General features: G+C 43.1%; 1 protein-coding gene across 4 annotated transcripts in view; it reads right to left on the bottom strand.

Annotated features, from left to right (window-relative positions):
• Positions 1–25,476, bottom strand: part of Iqch (IQ motif containing H) — a 192,366-nt gene that overhangs the window by 145,229 nt on the left and 21,661 nt on the right. For all 4 annotated transcript variants that reach the window (XM_052188070.1, XM_052188072.1, XM_052188071.1 and 1 more), the window contains one exon: positions 15,198–15,314. In XM_052188070.1, the coding sequence (XP_052044030.1) occupies positions 15,198–15,314 (117 nt within the window). The remainder of the gene's footprint in view (positions 1–15,197; positions 15,315–25,476) is intronic.

Below are 25,476 nucleotides of genomic sequence, written 5' to 3'. Positions count from 1 at the left end.
CTCCCCCAGCCTTTAGTGATATTAGGAGAAATGACAGAAAGCCCAGTGGAGTCCCTGACGTAGATGTCTCAGTACTACTCAGGAAGGGGTGCCAAGTTAAAAAAAAAGGTGGGGGGGCAGCAGTTCTGCAGCTGAGCACCAACCCAGCTGCTGCTGTGACATAAATGAGGACAAACTTTATTTCACTTGCGACCCCGGCCAGCATTCAAACAAGAATACCTACAGATGGACACAGTGCTGTGCAGCGAGGGACTAAATCAAAGATAGTGATGGTAAATGACAGACGCACAGTCGTCCCTAGACCTTCACCAGCAGGGCCACTGTCAAGCTTCCTCGTACCTCCATTTGGAGTTTTCTTTGTTACAGGGTACAAGGCTAGGATCGGACTTGATGCTGGTTTTCCAAACTGTTCTCCCAGCTCCTGGCAGCTGCTGGCTGGCAAGCCCTCCTCTCCCTGCACGTTTCCAGTGCTGCCTCCACCACACAGAGGGTAATTTCTGTAATATCTGTGTTCACTTTTCTGTTCCATTGATCTGATAATTTTCTATCCATGGAGTGTCATTATAATTACTATAATCCTATCCTGTTTTAGGAAGTGGGATGGAAAGTTCACCTTCATCAATCTTCCTTAGTGGGGAAAGAGGTCTTTTGGCCATTGACAAACACAATAACAAACATTGGCAAGTTGAAAAGAATTACTATTTCACTCAAACATGGAATTACATTAGATATGAAGATTAATGTTGAAAGACTGCCGTGTGGAAGGAAGGCATGTCTCCCGTTCAGGAGGAATAGATGCAGCTTTCTATTTATTCAAGTGTTCTTAGATGTTGCTCCTTAGAGTTTTGGAGCTTGGTTCACAACAGTCCTGTCCTTTCTGTATTAGTATCTTTTTAGGTACATTTGCACTTGATATGAGAGGGAAAAAGAGGAGGGAGAAGGGGGAGGGGAAGTAGTAAGGAAAATAAACCTATTACAATATTTCCAACGTCTGTCTCTGTGTAGGGCTGGGGTCATAGAGCTTTTTGCCTTTTTCCATTTTCTGATACATTTTTCCCCAATGACAAAGTGAAAAAGTGTCATAATCAGAAAATCACACATCAGGGGCTGGAGGTATGGCTCAGTGGCTACCAGCACCTAGTGCTTGTCCAGAACTCCCAATCAGGTCTCAGCTCCCCTGCATGTCAGGAGGTTCACAAACACCTATAATTCCAGCTACAGAGGATCCAATGTCTCTGTCCTCCAGAGTTACCTGTACTCACACACTCACTCACTCACACACACACTCACTCATGCACGCGCGCGCGCACACACACACACACACTCTTAAAAGTAAAGTGAAATGTATTAAAAAGAGCAAAGCCAGCAAGGTGGTAGTGGCACAGGCCTTTAATCCCAGTACTTGGGAGGCAGAGGCAGGCGGATTTCTGAGTTCGAGGCCAGCCTGGTCTACAGAGTGAGTTACAGGACAGCCAGGGCTACACAGAGAAACCCTGTCTCGAAAACAACAACAACAACAGCAACAGCAACAGCAACAACAAACAAACAAAAAATAAACCAACAAAAAAAGAGCAAAACTTTGCATTCGTTTCTTAATGTCAACTGCCATGGTGAGCACCTGGGCTCTGGGCTCACCCCCAAGAAGTAAATCCTAGGACTAGGCTACAGCCACCTAAGGAAAGTGGCATGCAGGGCTGGCAACTGGGAGACAGGAGTAACATGTAAAACATGCCAATTGAACTAGACCCTCCTGGCTCCTCACTTCTCTGTGGAAGTTGTCCTAGTAAAATGTTCAATTTAATCATATTAAGTTAAATAAATCATCCAGTAAGTACTGTCCATGCATAAATGCTGTGCGAACACTATTGAGGAGATGAAAGTGGAAAAACTGGCTCATGCCTGTCAGGAGGGCTAGGAAGAGGAAAATAAGTCAGCTCACTAATTCATTAAAGCAAGTTGTGATGATCTAGGCAAGGGGAAATTAACTCTAAAAGACCTGGGTAAATTTAAAAAAAAAATCTTAGATGCACATGTGTGTGCGTGTGCGTGTGCGTGTGCGTGTGTGCGCACTCGCGAATGCACGCGCGCATGTGCATGGAAAGGTAAGAGGGCAACTCTTGTCAGTTCCCTCCTGCCACCATATATGATCCAGCGATGGGGCAGCACGCCTGTACTTCTTTCTGCTGAGCTATCTGGCAGGCCCTAGCAGACCCTGGAAGATATTTTCATGGTCCAAATGAAGAACATTCTACAAAAGTAGTCAAAGGAAGTCTGTGGCTTTCCATGACTTAAACTAAGCTAGCATGGCCTATCTCAATCACACGAGTCTCAAACTAATCGTCATCAGCCAAACCCACATACATTAGGTCTGACCATTCTGGGCATCATGCTCCTGCCCTGAGGAGGTTTACAGTCTAGACAGGAAAGTTCCTCTTATGTCGTGTCTTGAATTAATTCTTTCACTGCTGTTCCAGACAAAGAGATTTTTTGTCATCAAATTCTTAAGTTCCTGTAGGGTCTGGGAACACGCGAATGCAGCCACTGTACATGTCTAGGCCCTTCAGCAATGAATACGGATGAGAAGCTGTAGTCTGAGTCTAAGGGAAAATGGGGAGAGAAGAAGCAGTGATTACCAAAATATCTCTTTCTAAGACATTCGTATGGAATACTCCCTTTGGAATTTTACCATTCTCATTATCCTCTTGATTCTGAAGGCTCTTCCCATCCTCCAGACAGTGTGGTGCTGAGGTGGGAAGCAGACTAGTGACCAGTAATATGTCCGCCCTGGCCCGACTCAAGTGTCAAAGAGAAAAGTAAAGTGCATGGTCAATGCATCCGGCTCGGTGCAAAGGTCATTTTAAATAGCAGCCACCCAGGAGCAATGTGCTCCGATCAGAGTTACTGAAGACACAGAAGGCCAGCTTCTATAAAAGGCCTTTTATAAAAGGGAAAGTATGTGCACTGGTTTGAATGAGACATGTTCTCATTGGCTCATTATTAACTCATGGTCCCGTTTGTGGAGCTATTCGTGGAAGTTATGGAACGTTGAGGAAGTCCATCCTAGCTGGAGAAAACATCACTAGAGGTGGGCTTTGGGAGTTTAGCTCTCCTTTTCCAGTTAGCTCTTCCCGACTCCCTCTGCGCAGTAGAGAGGGAGATGTGACCTCTCCTCTCAGGGTCCTTTGCCTGCCACCAGACAGGATGGAGCTGGAAGCCACAGCCAACTCTCCGTCTCTCCTTGGGTATGGTATTTTATCACAGCAACAGAAAAGTAACTAAGACAGAAGCCAATGGGAAGCAATGGCCCGGAGCACCAGCTCTGGTGTTAGATAGCATTCTGATCTGTCTTTCTCCCACTTGTTAAGGATATGACTGGAGCAAGTGGCTTAGCTTCTTGAAGCTGAAGATCCTTCTTTAGCTTCATCTTTTAATTTAGTTTTAGTTCACAAGTATGGGTATTTTGCCTGCATTTGGCCTATGCAGCATATGCATGTCTGGTTGCCACAGAAGCCAGAAGAGGGTATCAGATCCCCTGGATCTGGAGTTACAAACAGTTGTAAGCAACCATGTTGGTGCTAAGAATTGAAGGTTGGCTCTCTGGAAGATCAGTCAGTGCTCTTAACTAACTGTGCCATCTCTCCAGCTCCTAACTGAAGATTCTTAGCCAGTCCAAACGTGACACCATCACCATTCCCATAAGGCCTTCTGTGATATCAGGAGCTGTCACAATGCAAGTCACACAGACAATCCAAGCAGATTGTAGTTATATAAAAAGCCAAGTCAGTCTGGATTTCTGTGTCCACTCTGCACCTGCTTTCCAGGGGTAGATTCACATCCCTCTGGAATCTGAGGGTCACAGACGTGCACGTCCAAGTATAAACATGGGTGCTGCTCACTGTGAAGATTATCTAAGCCACCATCATTTGTCAGTTTCCTGGATCACTGGCAGCCGCCTGACTGGACTGTCTGAGTGGCTCTCTGATAAGGATATTCTATGCTCACCGGATGAGACTGAACGTTAGTCTGCTTGACCACTGTAGTCCAATGAGGCTTAGTGGTATCAATGAGATCGTTAATTAGGATGAGAATAAAATTCTAATCCTGTAAATTGAGATCACACACACACACACACACATACACACACACTTTATGGGGTGTCCTAGCTGCCAGCCAATTCCCCAGATGATACCAATATTATTTGTACCCCAAATCTATAACATCTAAATGACAGAACTGCATGTTGGGCCTAGAGATCAACTTCTTTGAACTATACAGAATTATTTCTGGTGTGTGTGTGGGGGGGAACGGGGGTGAGGGTATGGTGAATGTACATGTTGTTCATGTTTACTTAAAAGCACATGTGTGTACATGCACAGAGGCCAGAAAAAACCTTTAGTATTATTACCTTCTTTTGAGACAGGGTTTCTCATTGGTCGGTCTAGACTGGCTGGCCAACAAGCCCCAGGGACACCCCTGTATCTACCTCCCCAGATCCAGGATCACAAGCATGTATCCACCACACCCAGCATTTTTACATGGGTATTGGAGACTGAACTCTCATGCTGGTGAGAAAGGCACTTTCCCAGCTGAGTGCCCTTCCTAGCTCTGCATAGTGCTTTTAGGGTCATCTAAGCAAACATTTTTTAAAATCTGGAAATTTCAGGGAAAACAAAACAAAGCATGAACTTGAAAGTGACTTTTGAAAATCCAGCTGCAAAGGGGTGGAACTGAAGGGGCTGTGACCTACCAAAGCCCAGCTCCTAAGCCCCAGTACTGCAGGCCCAGCCTTGCATCTATCATCTGCCTGGCCAAGACCCTAGACTATGAGTATAATTTTAAATATCATTTTCTAAAGATGTAAATTTTTCCAGTGGAATAATGCCGGCAAGTAGAAGGTCTATGAACCTGCCCTGCCCCCTTAACATACATGGACAGCAAGCTTTAAAGCATAGCATATTGTAGAAAGCACCAGAATGAAGCCAGTTTCCTGGGGACAGCTGTGCCTGAGCAGATTGGACCCAGGAAGGGTGTGAGGCCAGGACAGGACGGATTCCCCTTCTGCAGTACTGAGTGGGACCTGATACTATGGACATAAACAGTGGGAGGGAGGGCCAAGAGTGTTAGCAAGGACCCGCCCACCACCCCCACTGTCTGTCCTTCTTGCTACATTACTCCCACCTCAACAAGTCCTGTTTTGGCTGATACTGGAGGAGGGGGTGACATGTAGAAATGACAGATGGGGTCACAGGTAGAGTCCTTGGCAGCAATGGGGCATGCGGCATTAAGACAGAAAGAAGGGTAGGTTTGGGAGGAAATCTAAGGCACCTGCTAGAGTAGTTTATTCATATAAGAGGACAAAGCCTTTTGCAAATTACCAGGGAGAGGGGTGCCTGCAGAATTCTAATTAGGCTGCTTCATGAACGTCTAACAAGTCCAGGAGATAATGTGATTCCAGAAAGTACTATTGCTTTATAGCCAAAGGGAGAGGAAATAAAGTGTAATAATCAATGAGGACATCAAGGGGCAGAGATTGTTCAGAAGAATTCTAAAGATGCCCTTCAGTTAGAGCAGCCAAAGTGATCTAATTTCAACCATGTGCCTAAAGCCCTTCCTTTTATGCTCCAGACTGAGACCACACAATTAGATTTCAGAGGCCCATCCAAGGCCGGCCGTCAGTTCCAAGTGCATCTTTTGGGAAACTCTGAGCCAACTCTGAGTGTCCATCCTGGCCTATGGGGGTACCGCCATGTCTGCTCCTAGACCACACAGCACCTCTCCAGCTACTTACGCTTGTCGCGAGGCTCCGTGGACGGCCTCGGCCAGCCAGCCACTTACCCAGCTACTACTTGCTTTCCCAGAAGGGACTGACATTCCACAAGGCATCAAACAAGCCCCGGCCGAGAGTTGCATACATAGACAGGGCCGTGGCCCCTGGGTGACTCTGAACAAGCCATTTTGTCTTCTCAGTATAAAAACAAGACATCATGAACTGAGAAAAGGCTCTGTGGACAAGAGCTCTCGCCATGGAAGCATGAAGATCTGAATTTGAACCCCCAGCACCCACGGCCACGCGTGCCTCTAACCATGGGCTGGGGGCACAGAGGCAGATCCCAGGAGCTCACTGGTCAGCCTGCCTCATCAAAACACTGAGTTTCGGTGTAGCAGAAACCTTTGTTTCATGACAGATGGTGACAGAGAAGGACACCCAGCATTACCTGGAGCCACCGCATGCAGAGGCACTCATGCACAGGCATGTGTATGCGTACGACACAGAGAACACACTGGCAAACACATGCAGGAAGATTTTAATCTTTCAAAACTGAGTGCTAGATTCGGATCTTGGCTTGTAGCCATGATGCAGCACAGGGCTGAAACCCCAGTCCTTGCGCTCAGGTCTGTGGCCTCCTCTATCGTGTACACAGTGCTTTCAGGGTTTTCATCTAACATTTTCTGTAAACATTTACACCGTGTTGCTATTTGGTTATCGAAAGATGATGAGAATCCACATTTTCTACCCTGACCCCAGCCCAGTGAGACCCTAACCTTCAGATAACCGTCTCCTGGGTTGGCATTCCACGTGTGACTCTGAAGTCATGCTTAACAGGAAGCGTACAGTGCACTGTTCCACAGTATCATCTCTTCCCTTCTGCCAGAGAGGTTTGTAGAGGCTAGGAATGCATACTTGAACTCAAGTACAGTCTAAGCAGCCATGGGCTAGAAGACTGGCGAGCACAGCAATAGTATTTCTCCATCTCAAGTGGCTCTTGGGAGAAAATGACCCTGGTCGTGACGAAAGCCATTCTACTACCAGGCCAGTTTCTCTGTGGCTAATGTCAGAGAGTGGCTTGCTCTGTTAACTGTTCGTGGCTTCAGTGTTTGTTTGTTTGTTTGTTTATGTATATGAGTGCTTTGTCTGCATGTATGTCTGCATGTATGTCTGCATGCTGGAATGTGTTTTCTGGGAATTGAACTCAGAACATCTAGAAGAGCAGAGGCACCCAGTGCTCTTACCACTGAGCCATCTCTCCAGCCCTTCATTTTAAATAGAACTCACGGCAACATGTTTGTACTGTTCCATTTCCATCCTTGTAACACAAAAGCAACAATAATGAGGGCAAAGAATGAAAAGTTTTTGTTCTCTTTTGTGTATTTGTGTAAGGTAGGGTCTCACTTTGTAGCCCAGGATGGCCTCGAATCGAGTGATCCTCCTGCCTCAGCTTCCCAAGTGCTTGGCTCAGAACGTGAAGTTTTCTATTCTTATTCATGAAAGTATAGTTCTTATAAAAAACTTGAGTTTGCAATACACACACACACACAAAGGTCTTGTCATGAACCAAGAGCAGTGAATGTTTCATACTTGAACACAGCTTTGGTCCTGGGAGCCAAAACAATCGCACACTGTGGCAACTTTGGCCGACTTTTGTTTTGATACATTCTTTGTCATATGGTAGATATTTTGGTGAAAGATTTATCAAAAGAGTTCTAATTTAGGGGAGTCACCTCTTCAGCAGTCTGGTAAATCCTATGACCCCCTTCTCATAATAATGTTTTGAAGATGTATGAATAAAACTCAGGGAAAGGCAAGCCAGGTTTGGTGGTGCCTATCTGTAATCCTAGCACGGGAGGATTAAGAGTTCAAGGCCAGCCTGGGCTACTCCAGACCCTGCCTTAAAAACAAACTAATTATTTAATATAAAATAAACAGAAGCTGATTATATTAAAATATAATTCTACCTGTTGTCCTTATCATATATGTCTGATGTCGTGTGTGTGTGTGTGTGTGTGTGTGTGTGTGTGTGAGAGAGAGAGAGAGAGAGAGAGAGAGAGAGAGAGAGAGAGAGACTTCGGCCCCTATATCTACCTAGTTGTTGGTTCTTCAAAGTGGTGGTGTGAGGTCAGAAACACTATCTCTTAGCAAGGACTCAAATGCTCAGAGTGTAGTGGGCCACGTAAGGGAGTGGTCTAGTTCTGAGAGCAGGTAGCTGCCAATGCAGGGTGAATTCAGAGCAGTGCAGAGGTTCCTTGTGGATCGCCACCCCAGTCTTCCTTCTCTCTGTTCACTCTAGCTTGAAATCCCTCGGTAGAGCTTCACTCCTTCTTTTTAATTAAATAGAGGATTTACTCTTGTAAAAAGGAGAATCCACAGGGAGAGGCAACGCTCCATGCCAAAGGCTCTCACACCTATTTCCAGCAGTAGACTGTCCGTGCTTTCCACAGCAGCTAAACAGAAGGCTGGCGTACACACAAACGTGAATCTCATAAGAAGTTAGACATACGAATTGTCTGCTCAACTCCACACATTTGTTTTTAAAAAGAAGTATAGAAAATGATGTATATGTATATGTTTATTATATAAATACTTATATCTCACTCAAATGTTATATAATAAAATATATATACATGAGTATTGGAAGTTGCTTAGATGAAGGCAGATTATAAATTCAAGAATTATAATAACTGTAGTCTGATAGCCATTTCTGCCTATCATTTATTTATATATTTTATTTTGCTTACACAAGATTTAAAAATTCCAAAGTGAAAAGACAAATCACTTCAAATAGCCAGTAATTTGCTGTGGCTCTATAGTTTCAGGAATCCCATTAGCTAAAATGATGCAGACACTCTGGAGAATAGTAGAGGATTTTGTTTTAAGGTAGAATCCCTAACAACATCTGTAACTGCTCTTGATCCTTGGTAGTTAAGCTGGGGTTGGTAGTGACCCTGTTACAGAGCCCTGAAGAGTGGATTTCATGATAAATTTGGTCCTGATCATCCTTCCTTACTGTACAACCCATAATTAACAAAGTAACATTTCTAACCTAGACTACAAAATATAGCAACGGCTCATCTCAAATCACAGAAGCAGCCCACCGTGAGCAGTGAGGCCATGCCTCATGGCTCCCAGCATGCTCTAAGTTAGTGACTCCAATTGTTAAGTTGCCAACTTCTTGCCAACAGTACAGCACCACTTTAAAATGGATATGTAATATCCAAATAATTAGATTGTTCTTGAAAATGGGGTGAATATGAGACAGAGAAGGTACTAAGGTCCTTGAAAAGGAAGGGGGCCATTGGGAAATGACACTTGATGTCTTTCATTCTTCAGGGGACTCCCCAGCTTCTAACTGCCCAGCTCTCCTGTTCTAGTGGTCCCATCCATCACTTCGTTTGTATCCTAGGGGTCAGGCCTTGACATGAAAATTAACCTTTTAAATTAAAAAGGGGAAATATTTACTTATTTCATGCATATGAATGTCTTGTTTACATGCATGCATATACACCTCACATGTGCCTGTTACCTACTGAGGTCAGAAGAGGACATCAGATCCACTGGAACTGAACTAATGCATGGTTCTGAGTCATGATATGGGTGCTGGGAACTGAATCTAGGTTCTCTAAAAGAGCAAGTGATCTTAACTGCCAAGCCATCTCTTCAGCACACAAAATTAGTTCCTTTAACCTTTGCATTTATTCATACTTATGACTATCATATAAGTACAGACCAGTACACGGCTACAATCTATTTTATTTTTTTAAAAAAAAAGCTTGTAAGAAACTCATTTGTACACACCCATGTGCTCATGCATGCACACACATGTGGTATCTAACTTAAATAAACACTTGTTCTTTGCTGCACTTTAAGGTATTTGTCATAAAGTGAATTGTGACACAACCTCTCTGAAACTCACTATAGTTTTCTGCTACAATTTGGATACCAGAACATCAAGCCCCGTGCCCTCATTATGCTGGAGGAAAAGGGAGCTGAATCTGTGTCTTTTCTGAAAGCACAGGTGTGAAGGAGGGAGAAGGAAATAGATTGTAAATGCTAATTTGTTTTTTCAGAAAAGCAGGAGTCTTGTTGGGCATTTATTACATGCCAGTACTGTGCAGATATTTTCTGCAGTCCCCATAACAGCTGTACCTAGTAGGCATCATTATCCTGGCTTTGCAGAAGAAGCTAAGGGACTCAGGAGGTTAATTTGCTTACCTAGGGTTCAAGAATAGACCCAAGCCCTGTTCCACTTGACCCCAAGCCCTTTCCACTACACCACCTGCCACTCCATCTAGCTTGCCTCCCCATAAAACAGAGCTGTGAGAATGGTAGGGCTTTCGTGACATCCATGGGAACAGCTAGGCAGTGGCAAGGCTGTATTATGAATCCAAGAGCAAGGTCATCACAGGAAAACCTATCAGGTGGCCCCTTAGGAGAAGACTTTAGGCAACCAGGCTACCAGGGACTCACTTTGGCATTCAACACCAGGCTGGCTACACAGTTGCAGAGCAGATACCAGACGAGAGAGTGAGCCATCTGAGCCTCGGCACCTGTCATGGATAACACCTCGGAGGGTGCTGTGGAGGATTTGAAAAACATATAAACAAGATCCCCATCCCATATTTGTATGAGAAAGACAACATAATTAGACGAAATATTAAATGGTATGGCTGGAATGGCCCTCTGAAATAGTCTGTTGCCCTCCCCTGGTCCAGACAAAATGTAAATTTTAAATGACACTGTGAAACAATGGTACAGAGGACTGCTCATAGTAAGAACTGATGCTTACAGAGCAGTTCTTTGCAGCAAGATCTGCTAATTTTATTGTGTCTCAGTGCCACCCTATAGGATAGACACACTCAATATAATACCCCTTACATATGAGGAAACAGAGGTCGGCTCCAGGACATCCCCCAGCTAGTGAGACTCACACAGGGCAGTGTGACCCCGAATCACCACACTAAGTGCTAAGAAGTGCTGTGAGTCCAGCATAGGGTTGGCTAGGGGAATGAATGCAGGATCTCCCCCCACTGCTCCCCAGAAACATCAAAGTATAGGATTTGAAAGAGATCAGAGAGCTCCTATAGCTTGGTGTTTATAAACATTCTGACGAGGCACAGCCTCTAGTGGCTTCCCCATGCTCCTCAACAGTGGACTTTTATGAAGGATCTGAACACCAGCCAGTGCCACATGATGCTCCTTATATCTTCCATTGTTCCGTGAACAACCATAGTGCACAGACGGCACACCACGGCCACCGCCACTGCCACCGCTACTGCCACTGTATTGGTGGGATCCACTTTACAGCTTGTGAATCAGGAGGCACACTTTCAGAAAAACAAAAAAACACTCTGTGCAGCCTCAAGAGAAGGCTGTTTCCAAGTGCTAGAGGTGGAGACGCCATGCATCCTGTCACAATCCTTGGGTAATAACTGTGTGTCATAAATAGGATGTGGCATTTCAGAATGTCTTTAAAGCTATTTCCTTTTGTTCAACTAATTTAATTTACCAAATGCTCCTGGGGAAAAGGAGGGGGGTCAAGATGCTGACTCCACATTTCCTGGGGGGGGGGATCACCATTTCCTTAAAAAAAAAACCCTACTCTCAGAAAAATTACATCCGATTGTTGTCTGCTGGCTCCCCAAAATTCTACCTCTGTCAAAATCCTGCCCTGGCAGGTGTGGGGAAGAATAGATGCCGAACTTGAATAAATACCCACATCTGTTTTTGCAAAAAGGGAACAGAAGCAGCACAGAAGGAAGTAAGAGAGATAATTGCTGGCTTGAACTACGATACATTTTACTTGTGGGCAGAGGGCCAGCGTACAGCAGGCAAAATATGCAGGCCCATCTTATTGGAATTCAGGGGCGGGCCTCCGCTCCTGTCCGGAGACAGCTGTAAACCAGCAGTCCATGGCATCCCAATCAGGCGCGGAGTTTTGTCAAGGAATGCTGATACGGACAGAAGTAGCGTTGTCGGCTTCCCTGCACCCCTGCCTGGTGCAGTGACAGTCAATCTCTGATTCCAGATGACAAGAACTGGATAAAAACTTCAAACAAATGGTGACCTTTCCAAAGATTAATTTGTTTACCAACAAAATGTTCCCTCTTTGTCATCTGAAATGGGGGTGACCTTCACTTTGCCACATCTAGGCAGGAAGGGCGCTGACGGTAGTCATCTGTTAAGTTAGCTCCGTCTCAGCAATTATTCCCTTTTTTATTTTTAGTGACAAGAAGGGTTTATTAATTCACTCTGCTTCTTGTTATGGTTTATAAATGCAACAAGCTCATTCTGAATTACTGCAGTGTAACATCAATTTGTTTAAATCTAATTCTGCTACCGTTGCCAAATTATGTTGTGACTGTAATTGTGGCCATATGCATGGGCTTAAAACACAATCACGTTTGAAATCACCCCACCCCCGCTTCGGGAGCTTCTTCTAATCGTTTGACATTAACACAATTGCATCACTTTCCATTACTTTATCATCTCGGAAATGATTGTGCTTTCAGTGGGTGCCGTCGCTCTGCACACCCCAAGTGAAACAGTAAAGAATGAAGCTGTGATTTGTGAGGTGAGCTTGCTATCCAACCAAGTTAGTGAGAAGCACTGTATAACGTACGACTCATAAAGCCGAGAAGTCATCATAGCATTAAATCCAACCTCATGAATAAATAAAAGGTTCTAAGTTTACATAGCATTATATATTTATTTATTTGGAAAGTGGGACCAAAGAACTGGTATAATTCTCCAGCAACTCATAGCTTGCCAAAAAGAAAAATGCCTTTATGATTCTTTTCTAGGTCATAACAGTTGTAACCAGAGTTATTTGTGCAGCAGTTCACAGCGATGTTTTGTTTGGCTATTTTGTTATGCATTCATAATCGTTCTTTTAAAATTCATGTTAACAGTTACATGTTTCAAGCCTTTTAAGAAACCCTTTTTATTTGAAAAAAATAAATCAAAGTCACATTTTCTACAGATCTTCAGTGCACTGCACTGTAAGGTCTGTATGGACCAAGACACTGCAAGCAGGCAGGAAGAGCACCAGGGCTTGCCTCCTGCCTCCTGGACCAGGGAGAACCCGGTTAGAACTGGTTACTCAGCCTTTATTTGGTGCATTTAAGATCCTAAAATCATTAGTAAGTTTGCAATTAGCTGATTTTTTTCTTTTTCTTTCTTTCTTTTCTTTCTTTCTTTTTTTTTTTTTTAAAATTGATTTTGTGTAAAAAAAAAAGTCACAAAAAATGTTCTAAAGGCAAGGTCTATGATAATATAGTGTGTGTGTGTGTGTGTGTGTGTGTGTGTGGTGTGTGAGCAATGCACCAAGATCTTCTGTAACCTCCTATGGTGAAGAATGAGACACCTTCTCATCAGATGAAAAAAACCCAGCAGCTTCCAGAACTAATAATGCAAACTGACTATGGACTCATATTTGCTTGTCAAAAATGCCTGAATCATTTGCAGGCTGTTGACAAACTGTTCTCTTTGCACTACCGTGGAGCCGGGAAGCCTCTGCCTGAGTATGAAGAGTGACTCAGAAATGTTAGCCTTGCCACTGCTTCCTTAGTTAACTGTGCATCTCCGTGACACACATATGGCCACACTTTGGGTTGGTGCTTTTAAAAACATTTTTTAATAAAAAAAAGAGGTGAATTACAGCTGCCTTTTACCCCCAGATGTGCTGCAAGGTTTTTAAAAACCAGATACCTAAGTGCTTTCCCTCAGAGAGATTTCTGACCAATGTCTCTGTTTCATAAATCAAAACACACACACACACAAATAAAAAATAAAACAATCTATATCTCCAGTGGCATCTGATATCTAGACCAATGTAAAATGATAGGCCCAATGATTTTGGTGAAAAGGCCAATAGTTTGATCAGATTTGACACAATATATATGTTAATTTTAACGTGGCCTGCTGTCAATTTCTATGAGTTCATTTTTTTCATGAAGAGGATCTTCAATAAATAAGCACATGTTATTAACATATCACACTGAGCAGTGCCCTCTCTCACCCCCTCGTTAATCCAAGGACACGGGAATAATACCTATGCTACTCATCCTACTTGTAAATTATTTAAAATATAACAAAAAGCTAAGACTCCATCTTAAAGTTAGAGCTGCTTTGAATTCCTTATTTAAGTCTGAATATTGTCATCATAAAGCAAAGCATAATCCCCATGTCTCTCAGGAGGTCTCTAGAAACTTCACCCTCATCACAAAGTTTCTGTGCCATGCAGAAGTTGCCCGGGGCCGCCAAGCTGCACTACTCCCCCAGCTAAGCCAATATTAATTCTAGATTGAGGAGGAAAACCAACAACAGCAAAAGAGAAATCTGCTGCTGTCTGTGCAGCCAGAGAAATAATATTTTTACTTCAAGGGCTTTGGGTCTCCTGGGAAGCAGATATAAAGCTCTTCACATTAGTCACACTGACATTTTAAATAAAGTTCCAACAGGAATAAAAACATCTAACTTTCTGGTTATTTCTTAAGCTAGAAAATATTTCCAGGATAGTGGTCTTAATCCAACCCTGTAAGAATAATATAAAGTACACACAGAGACCCAAGAGTGTCCAAATGTCATGGGGGACACAGGCAACTGGAAAGTCTACAAAGGAAACTGGGACCATTTTAATCTGTGATAATTAAGCAATTTAATGGTTTGGAAATTTTAATTCTAAAAGTAATCTTGTTCTTACTTTTAATTTCACTAATATATATATAAAGTACACAGAGAGAAGCCAAAGGTTATAAATGTATTTTGAAAATATATAGATTTTACCTTGAAAATTGTTTTTAGTATTAGAAACAATCTCAGATAGTGTTCCACTTGAAACAAAGCACCACCTCTAGCCGTCCCAGGAAAGCCACAGCACAGGACGAGGCCAGTGCTTACCCTGGGGCACCCCAGCCGGGAGCCGACAGACAGCTAGGGCTGCACGTGCCTCTAGCTCTGCCTCTAGGCTTGGCCGCAGTAGGAGATGCACCTACTGGCTTCGGGCTGGAACACTTGCTTGCCTGTTGCACTGTCACACGAGGGTGCACCGCTAGGAAGGCGATGTGATGTGGTTTCCCTTTGCTCTTCTTTCTAGTGGGAAACCTACTGTGCAAAACACCTCAAACTCCACCATAAATTCCTGTTGTCAACTCACTTCCTCCCTGTTAGATTTTGCTGCTAGATCATTTAAGGAGTATCAAGCACAACAAAAACAGGAATGAGCTACAAATATATCTTTTAAAATACCTGTACATTTTTCTTAATCATTACTAATTATAGACAGAATGATAGCCACTTCATTTCATTTTTTAAAAAAATCCCAAGGACAAAAGAATCAGTCTCTACTGAAAATCTGTATTCTGTCTCACACCACCGACCAGTGGCTTGAGACCTGTGTCAGAATTACCAGCTTATGACTTACTTGTGCTTTCCTTTGGTTAATATACGGCAAACTGATCCCATAGTTGGCATTTACAGCAGCTCTGTGGTGCATGTTCTCAGGGTCCTGCATGATCTTCGTGTTCATCTGTATCTTTGGCTGAAACAAAGAACAATGAAACTTTTATGTAGCATGAACAAACTAACATTTTATATCCTCAGAGGAATATAAAATTCTCAGAAAATAAGGACTTTAATGTAATTCTCACAGATAAAAACTTGGATCTTTTATTGAGGTTACCAATTGATCCCTTTTATTCACAGTCAAGGAAGATTTTCCTCTGTGTGTGTGCACAAATACATCACTCATTTGCTCAAAAATAATGCTCCATGTCAACCAGGACAGACAAAGGACAAGAATCTCTCATCTCAATTTATTTCTGGCTTTCCAGGTCAAGGACTTAGTGAATAAAATCTATACTCCAGACACACAGGTAGAGGGCTCCCTTGTTCTGTGAATGTGGCCACGTTCCTCTAGGGACACTTACAGGTAGCTCTTGGTTTGGACCTGATAAATCACAAGAAATGTGTCTATACCTCTGTGAAGATTTTGCCATCTGTAATTAGCACTTTCGTTAGGAAAAATTAAGAGCATCTTGTTCCAATGACTTGTTTTTCATTGTAAAGGATTTCTATCAGAACAACAGTAGGTGAGGGTATTGGAAAGATGTCACAAGATCCAGGTGACTGCTCTAGCCTGGATTGCTGGACAGGACTCAATAAAGTCACCTCACCTCTCTGGAAGCCAGTCTATTTGCTTGTCAAAAACAAAAGCTGGGTGTTACACTCTCATGGGGTGCTGCCCTGAGCCACAGCAGTCTATGACTTCGTGTTAAGATGACAGTTGCCACTAAGGGTCATGGCATCAAGAATCACTGGTATGTATGTATATATGACTTATAAAACTCATATACATACATATATATACACATATATGTATATGTGTGTGTGTATACACACACACACACACACACACACATTATGTATGACTTTTGTGCCACATTATAATTTTCAAATCTGTGGTTTTGTTTGCAAACTTAAGCAATCTCACTACTATCTAGTTCCAGAACATTTTTATTTCCCCCAAATGAGGCCTCACACCTATCAGCAGTCACTGCACCCCTGCCCTGCTACCCCTAGCCCCAGTGGCCACTAGGACACTACAGTACGTCTCTACTCATAAGGCTATTCTGGGCATTTGTACAAATGAAAGCACAACATCTGGACTTTGTGAGTTTTAATTTTAGAGAATGTGGAGGTGCTGGGAACAACTAGAAACTATGATTTGGGTTCAACCAAATAGTTTTGTTCAGAGTGTGATCTGAGGCAAGTGTTAGAATGGTTGCAGTAACCCAACAGACTGGTCCATAATCTGCTTATTTCTTTGAACAAGCATTCACAAGTCTGAGTCAAAGTGAAGAGGCAAGCTACAAAAATAGCAAAGGGATGCTCTTGTCAAGATGAGCTAACACAAAAGCCACATTCCCCTTCTGTTTTTAATGGCTCCAGAATAATCGAACCTCCAAATAACTGTCCCCAACTGTCCATGTGGAGACACATGTCACAAGCAAGGCATGTCTTGTGCCTTTGTCTTTTGAGTGCATGTGGTAGCAGAAGCACTGTGGAGCCCAGTTACAGATGGCTTTCCATCTGTGTGTGGCAACCCACACTCAGCACTCCTCTGGAAGTGTTGCAGAGATCCAAGTGCTCTTTTAAATTGAAATTAATACCTGAACATAATTTTTTCCTTCTTAATTAGGCTTTCAGGATAATTTCCATCCTACCAAGGATCAGGAAATTGCTAATATGTATTCTATTGACTGGATGTGGTTTCTGTAATTAGGGTGCTTTAAGAATGTGGACTATGGCTAAGACCGACAGTAATGGCTTCATCCATCAGATCTCAGCTTCGTTAGAACTTTTAATTCTTGGATCACTGGCTCAGTGGACCAGAGAGCCTTTCTTAGTTTTATTACATTCCATCAACTTTGTGTGGCTTGAGGACTGGATTGGGGAAGAGATGACCAGAGCAGCTGGGAGCTCCAGCATTAGACCCAGGTGTCCCCTGTCTATTTTATATCTCCTGGCATAGTTATTCTGGAACAAAATCACTGTGTAAACAGAAATTGTTGGTTGGGATACAGATTCCTATTGTAGGCTCTTAGAATAATTCTCTTAAAATTATTAATAGTCTCGTCTTCACCATGTTGGTACCAAAGCATGAGCTTATCAAAATGATAGTACGTTGCCTACATGACTTGATTTCCCTTTTAAAATACTGGGTTCTGGGCATGGTGACACATGCTTATCATCCTAGCACTTACTAGGTACAGACAAAAAAGATTAGAAATTCAAATCAGCCTTGGCTAGATAAAAACCTGTCTCAAAAATAATAAAGCAAATGCTGCCAGTGAGATGGCCCAGTGGGTTAACACACTTCAGCCATGGTACACACACACACACACCACTTGCACATACATGCACATACATGCACATGCAAGGACACATATATGTACATATACATGTACATACCATACACACAAGCATTATACATGCACAGCACAACACAAATAAATAAACAAACAAGTAAATAAAATATAAAACTAAGTAAAAAAAAAACATATCAGATTAGGGGGGTGGCTCAGTGATAGTCTGTACTTGCCCAGCATATAAGAGGCTCTGGGTTTAATGCCCAACAATAAATAAAGTATTGAAAGTAGCTTCACTTAAAGTCATGATTAATTAGATTCAATGCTTAAATCTGTCTTACTGTTTTACAGTAGGTGTGTTCAAAAACCTTCTTATGGGCTTAGACTATATTATAAGATCCAATAATAAGGGATTATTTTGGTAAGAGAAACAATTATAGATTAAAAACCAAAAGCAAATTAATCATTCCATTAAGCAGAAAACCACTCTCTGGAAGATGATCCTTCACCAGCAGTAAGAGAAATATCAGAAATAACTTCAGAAATGTTTCAATTGGTCAAGAAAAGGCAGCAATTTGTTTAATCTATTCTGACTCACTAAACCATCTAAAATTTGCATTTTCTCTTTTTGATAGTAATTACAAGCAGATATATCAAATGTGACTCTCATTTAGACTTTGGTTTGTAAGAACAAAACTTATTATCAGAGCCAATTACTGTTTTACCTACATGGCTGCACAGAAGCAGGGAGCTCAATTTTCATCTCATCAGTGATTTTGTGGTATTTATTTTATTACTATGCCCACAACGCTATATAAGAAGGAAATAGCTTATGCTATTAAAACTAGGGCTGGAATACAAGAGGCTAAGGTTGCTTCTGGAAGAACTTCTGAATTAAAAACACTAGGCAGCATGGAATGCCAGCTCCCCAGACATGGGCAGACCATAAAACAATGCACATCTATCTAAGCAGTAGCTCCCACACAGAGTAATCAAAATTGAAATGCTTCACAAACAAAGTTGAGAGAAGCTATTTGCCAAGTTACAGTATTATCAGCAGAGCACTGTTCTCAACAGTGTCTGCCCCGAGTAATGTCTTCTAAAGTGGATATTGCTTAATGCCATTCCCACTGGTATAAAGACATCCGTGTAAATCTTGAGGCCAGAGAAAGGACAAATAGGAAAATGATTCAGTCACTTTTCACTCATTCTCAAACCATGGTTTTATATATTGAAAAGAGCAAAAGATAGTGAGTCCCAGTTTGAGCCACATAAGTTAAATTTGTCATCTGTAACATGGGGAATAATATCAGATTCACAGGGTCATTTGTAAGATTCAAATGACTGATATTAGATGTTGAGTATCTCATAAATTATAAAGTGCTGCTCAGGGGAAAAGTTGAAAGGAGAGCTTACTGTCTGAAAGGGTGGGGAGGGGGACTGCAGTAGATTGAAATACTTCAAATATATTTTTTAAAATATGAGTTCTTAATAGTCATCCTTCAGAATACCTAATGAAAACATCAACAAATTAACTTGGAATTTGGAAAATAAAAGGGAGTTAAGCATTTGGCCTACTTTCCTTTACAAGTCTATTTGGTACTCACCAGAAATGTCTAAGAAAAGGCTTTTTAGAGTCACTAATAAAAGCTGAAAGAATAGCAGAGTTCTGGAATCACTCCAATCCCTACTGTAAGTGAGCATTCAGACAGTTTCAGTGGTGGCTCAGATCAACACTGTAGAACATTGTAGTTTTATAAAGGGCAGACCAAGCTGATTGGAGCTGGATTTACTGATCAATCATATATCATTAAAAGAGAGTAAAGAAACTACAAAACCAGATATGACAACTCATACCTGTAATCCCAGCCCTCAGAGGTGAAGGTAGGAGGAGCAGAAAGAAGTTCAAGGTCATCCTCTACTGAATAGTGAGTTTAAGGCTAGCCTGAGATATGGGAGAGTCTGCTGAGAGAGAAAGGGAATGAACTTTGCCCATAAATGATGGAGATGGAGGGAAGATGGTGAAGATTGGCAGAAATCATGGTAGCTGGGAAAGCCAGGTGACAGTTACATGCATTTCACTATATGCTGTGAGGGAGAAGGCACACCAAGCAGAACCCCCCCCACACACACACACACACACACAGGCTCGCAAAGCCAGGTGACAGTTACATGCATTTCACTATATGCTGTGAGGGAGAAGGCACACCAAGCAGAACCACCCCCCCCCCCAGGCTCGCACACCAACTGTGTGCTGCTTGTCCATTGCTAGACTGCAGCCTCGAGCTCACAAAGCTGGAAGACTGCTTACAGATGTGTCTGTCCTGTTTTCTGAGAACTGAAGAATGAGGGCAAACACTTACTCAGCTTATTTTGAGCCAGAACAAGGAGGTAGGTACTGTCACACCCAACTAACTGGTGCTTAAAATGGACCAAGGAAGCACACGGCAGCCACCTACCTGCCACTGATGGTAACTAGGCAAGCGCCCGCTGAGCAGAAAGGCCTGCCAGTGGGGAGATGGATTTGACTTGCCTCTGACCCCAGGTCTCTTGCCACCACTGGGATGGAAAATAGTGGGTGGCTTCCTTGGGTTTGTCAGTCCAGGAAAATCCTTCTTAGGAAATGGCAATTCATAAGACCTGAGTGGAGACACTGACTCGGTCATGCCAAGATTGGGATTCCCTGAGGAGGGAGAATTAGTCAGAGGAGGCTGGCCTTCACAGTGGAGGAACACTTTTTCCACTGTGGCTAGAAGGAGGAGGAGAAGGTCATCTGCTCCCTTCTCTTTCAATGACTGTGACAGTAACGAGGAAAGATTGCTGCAAGCTGGAGAACCCGTGGGGGTGTGAGCGTGATCTGGATAAAGAGAAAGGAAAGCGCTTCTGGGCTGCGTTTGGTGTCACCTGAAACCTGGAAGCCACACATGGAGTTGAAATCAGGGCAGTCCGCGCCACTGTGATATTGGCCCAGTCACATGCTGCTGCTGGGTACAGACCCGGAGCAGCTGGAGGATAGACAGCCATAGTGGAGAGACACACCAGGATTCCGAGAGCACAACAGTAGTGATTAGTCACCGAGTTTGATGTTATGGGTAGGAGGGTCTCCTGGGTCCCTTGTCACATGCCAGAGTCCTTTAGTTGCTCTTAGAAGCCATCAGAGACTCGGCTCCTTTCCTCTACTGCTGCACTGTCCCCAGAGGCTGCCCCCATCCTTGTCATTGTGCAAAGGGACTGCTATGGCTTCAAATGCCATGCTTGTTTCTATCTGAAAGCAAGGGGGAAGCTGGAATGGCAAAGAGATATGGCATCTGTGACTGTCTCCTTCATCACAGAGATGAGCTGGTGGCACCACTGCTCAGTTCTTCTGAGGTAAAGTGGGTCCCACCGTCACACTGCAGTGCAGGGAAGACAGAGAAGCAGACGATCTTAGCTATGACAGGAAGCACACTCCATGGAAGGAGTCCTGTCAGCCACGGGGATGGGGATGCATATTGTGTAGAAAACACCTTCACCCCTGACTGTGGAGTCTAACTAGCAGAGGGGGAAGTCACTCCAGGTCAGTGGGTTGAAAGTCCTCAGAGCAGTAAGAGTTGCTAGAAGCCTGGGATGCTCTGAGGTGATGCACTTCCTGGTTCTGACGCAGCCAGGACCCCAAGTTCAGGGCAAGTTTTCCACACTGCTGTAAGGGCGGGCCCTGCCCCTCTGTCTGCCCGATGCCTGTCTCAGGACTGTGGGTTCCCATAACAGCCCACAGCACACTGAATCCAAAACAGCTGAGGTGGAGGCTAGCAGGCGGTATGAGGAAAGGTAAGCCCTTAGCTTTGTGTTTGTGTTCTTAAAATCTGTCACAGTGATCATTATTAGCTTAAAGGTGTGATGTCCAGGATGACAGTCTGTGCAACTTTAAGGATTCTGAATTACATTTCTTTATTTATGTGCTTGTTTGTGGGTTACAGGGGTGTGTGGTGAAGGTCGGAGGACAACTTTGAGGAAGTCATTCTAGCATGTAGGTCCAGGTGATCTGGCTTAAGTCATCAGGCTTGGTGGCCAGGGTCCTCATCTGCTGAGCCATCTCATCCAGCTCCCAAAACATTTGTAACATCCCAATTTTTTGTTTTTTAACAAAGTAAAGTCCTGTTATATTGCTCAAATTGGCCTTGAACTCACCCCTCTGTGTCTCTGTCTCTCTCTCTGTCTCTCTCTGTCTCTCTGTCTCTCTCTCTCTCTCTCTCACACACACACACACACACACTCGGCCTCCTGAGTACTAACTGAATAACATTATGCACTATTTATGCTTACTTAAAGGATTCAACCTTGGCTGGCTAATAGTGTGAGACCTATAGCATCTTTAGTGTTTTGTCAGAGCCAACAAACCCAACTTCTGTCCAGTATTTATGGTACACAGGCTGCTACCAACTCCATGACCTCTTGCTATTATTTTTCTTGCCAGAGAATAGCAGCTCTCGTGGCAAACAGGCTAACACAGAATTTGAAATTGAGATGCTGCTTTTGAGACATTAGTTAACCACAGCAGCACACCCTATAATAAAATCTAGACAGCAAGCAGGCAAGACTGTACACCCACAGAGGGCGCTGCTGTCAAGAACCTGAGTTAGTCTCCAGGATGTACACAGTGGAAGAATGGACTCTGACTCCCACAGTCACCCGACCTCCACACACGCACCCTGGCACATGTGCTCCCAAATCCCACACAAAATAAGCTAGCGATTGTAAAAAGTAAGTCTTGATAGTAGTTTACATCTCTGGAAAAAATATATTAATAAAAAAATGCACTTAATAGAATCTTCTCATGGAAATGTCATTAGTGATATGGACTTAAAGGCCTCTGTCTGAGACCCAAAGACAACTCCAGCTATACTGTAACTAGAAACCTCTTCAAAGAAGGTATCATACCTATGTACACCAACTAAGCTCATGTGTAAAACAATGTGTCTGGAAATCTCCCGAGGTGGCACATAATTCTAATGCGACTCCGAGTGAAGTTAGTATTACTGCAACAAGTCAGAGAGTAAGGCTGGGAGGAACCCCTCCCATGCATGCGTATTCAGTTTTCAATCTGGATTTTGTCTTTTTCCAGAACCTTTCACAGCTGTCAAGTTTTCTGTGAACCCCGCCCTATATTTAAGAACACAGCCTTCAGTTTAAGAAGCCAATGTGTTATATATTTATGGCCAAGCTGTTGAGTTGTGCTCTGCTTTCCTAGTCTACCCTACCCCAACTAGAATGCTTTCATAGACTGTGGGATGTGTGGCTCGTGCCTCAGGCACCTCGGAGGTCAGTGGAGAGTAATCACAAATACTAACATGAACCCTGCGCCAGCTCAGTGCTCACTTAACACCACATCTGTTACCTCACTCGCCCTTGCCACAGCCCCACAAAAGATGCATGTTGTCCTGACCCCACATCAGGCATGCAAGGATCCAGGTCACATAGGCAGCAAGTGACTTGCAAAGTATAACTAGTAAGTGTTAGGGCCAGGAGACAAGGTCAAACCATGCAGTACCCCACTCAGAGCCTGCTCTGGGTTCCAAATGGTCTACACACAGATGACAGCCACAGACCAAAGCGGCCCTGCTTTAGAAGTGAAATAAATGCAACAGGAAAACCTCCCCAGACCCTGGCTTTGATAAATAGCAGGGAACACCATCTGGGGACTCACAGGGGCAATCTGAGTATGAACTGAGATGTATTATATTCACAAGCACCATTGACTGTATTAGGTGTGATAATGGTATTGCAAGTGAGAAAAAGCTCATTTTAAAAATGCATGCTAAAAGCATTAAGAGGTGAAATGTCATTAGGTCTGTACTTTAAAACACTTCAGTAAAAATAGATGAAGCAAAAATGGTAAAGGTTAACAACTGTAAAATGTAAGCAGAGAAGGTGGCCACTCCTAGTGTGCTGTCTAGGTTATTACGCTGTGCCACGACCTGAACTGCCTTGGGGTTCACTAGGATGAGGCAATGAGGGAATAAAGGAATGACAGACACACAGACATGAGGACAGAGAAGCTGGAACCACCTACACTGTGTGCTTTGGTGGAGATGCACCAGCAGCATCTGGAAGCAGCAGTGTGTTTGTGATACATGCCTGAATGCGGGAGGAGGCCTACTGTCACAGGGCTGCTACAAAGTCTTTATTTTCCCCATCTCCAGACACTACTCAGCCTCTTGAACCAAGTTCAGAAGAGCACACTGTGCTCCGAGCGGAGCTGTAGGCTCTCAGCACACTCTGCTTACTTACCAGGCTGAAAGATTTGCTCCTCTTCGCACTCATGCCCCGCCATGTCGTCTTTTATTAATTCAGGCTCCTCTGCCTAGGAACTCACTCCACACACTCTTCCTTCATTGTCTCCACATCCTTCTGGCCATTCCCATTGAGTCTCTAGACCTCAGCTCTAGGGAGCTTTCTTTGAAATTGATTCCTCTTGCATCTGAGTTGGGTGTTCTTCAAATGTTCCAATAGAATTCTATATACTTTATTCATCACAGCATTTACTACTGAATTTTATTATTGTCTCCCTACTTGCATTCTTCACTGACATTATCTCCAGAAAAACAGAGATATGCTGTATTACCAGCATCCAGCAGAGTGCAGAACACGTACAAGGACCTCCAGAGACATCTGATAAAGAAGTTGATGTCACACAACCCTCTGCTTCTCAAACAGGGGCACCCTGACACTTAAGCGGTAGAGTGGTCTGACTATAGTAAACATCAGACACAATCCTGGGGCACTGTGTTATTGAGAGCTCTTGGGGTAAAAAAATCTACTAGTTCTGTATTGAGACAAAAACAAAGACATAATGAATGACAATGAAGTTTTTCTTTCTTTGGGTTTGTTTTGAGACTGGGTCTCATGTAACACAGGTTAGCCTCAAACTTGCTCCACTAACCTAGGCTACCCTTGATCCCTTGCCGCCAACTCCCAATACAGGCATGTGGCATGCACCATGCTTGCTGCTTGGTTTTGGTTTTGGTTGGTTGGTTTTGGCTTTAGTCAGAATCTCTTTAGGAATCTCAAAGTAGTCTCAAACTCTGCAGCTCCAATGTTTCTCCTGCCCCAGTCTCCCAAGGAGCTGAGACCACAGGAGTGTGATACCATTTAGAGATTAAAAAAATAAAAACCCTCACATATCTGTAATAACCACCAAAGGTTCATCTTATGTACTTTAAGCTCTTCAAAACCAACTCTGAAACCTACAAGGTCACATTCTTTTGTCGTTAGGGACATTCAACAGGAAAAATTCAGAAATATGCCATGTGGCAGGCAAACTGCTTTATCTCACAGTTCCTTATTTTTGTAACTATATGTATTTTGAGAACAATTCTGCGATCATAGTTTCATATAACAACTGTGAACAAATAGTATCTTTTATTTTTAACAATTCAAAATATAATGCTTCATCTGGGCTTCATCAGGTACTTAGTTAAAATACAAGCTCTGGGAAGCCAAGATAGAGTGAGTTAGAGACTAGCTTGGCTTATATGGTAAGACCCTGTCCAAAATCATCACCATTATCCAGTTAAAATTTAAAAATGTAGCATCCAATGAAATGACCATGTGGTTTTTTTCTTTGAGTTTGTTTATGTAGTGGATTGCATTGATGGATTTCCGTATATTGAACCAACCTTGCATCCCTGGAATAAAGCCTACTTGATCATGGTGGATGATCATTTTTAATGTGCTCTTGGATTCGGTTGGCAAGAATTTTATTGAGTATTTTTGCGTCGATGTTCATAAGGGAAATTGGTCTGAAGTTCTCTTTCTTTGTTGGATCTTTGTGTGGTTTTGGTATCAGCATAATTG

This window comes from Apodemus sylvaticus, chromosome 7 (assembly GCF_947179515.1).
Source record: "Apodemus sylvaticus chromosome 7, mApoSyl1.1, whole genome shotgun sequence".
Taxonomy (NCBI): Eukaryota; Metazoa; Chordata; class Mammalia; order Rodentia; family Muridae; genus Apodemus; species Apodemus sylvaticus.
Note: the sequence above shows the minus strand (reverse complement) of the source record. Positions and strands in the feature narration are given on the sequence as shown.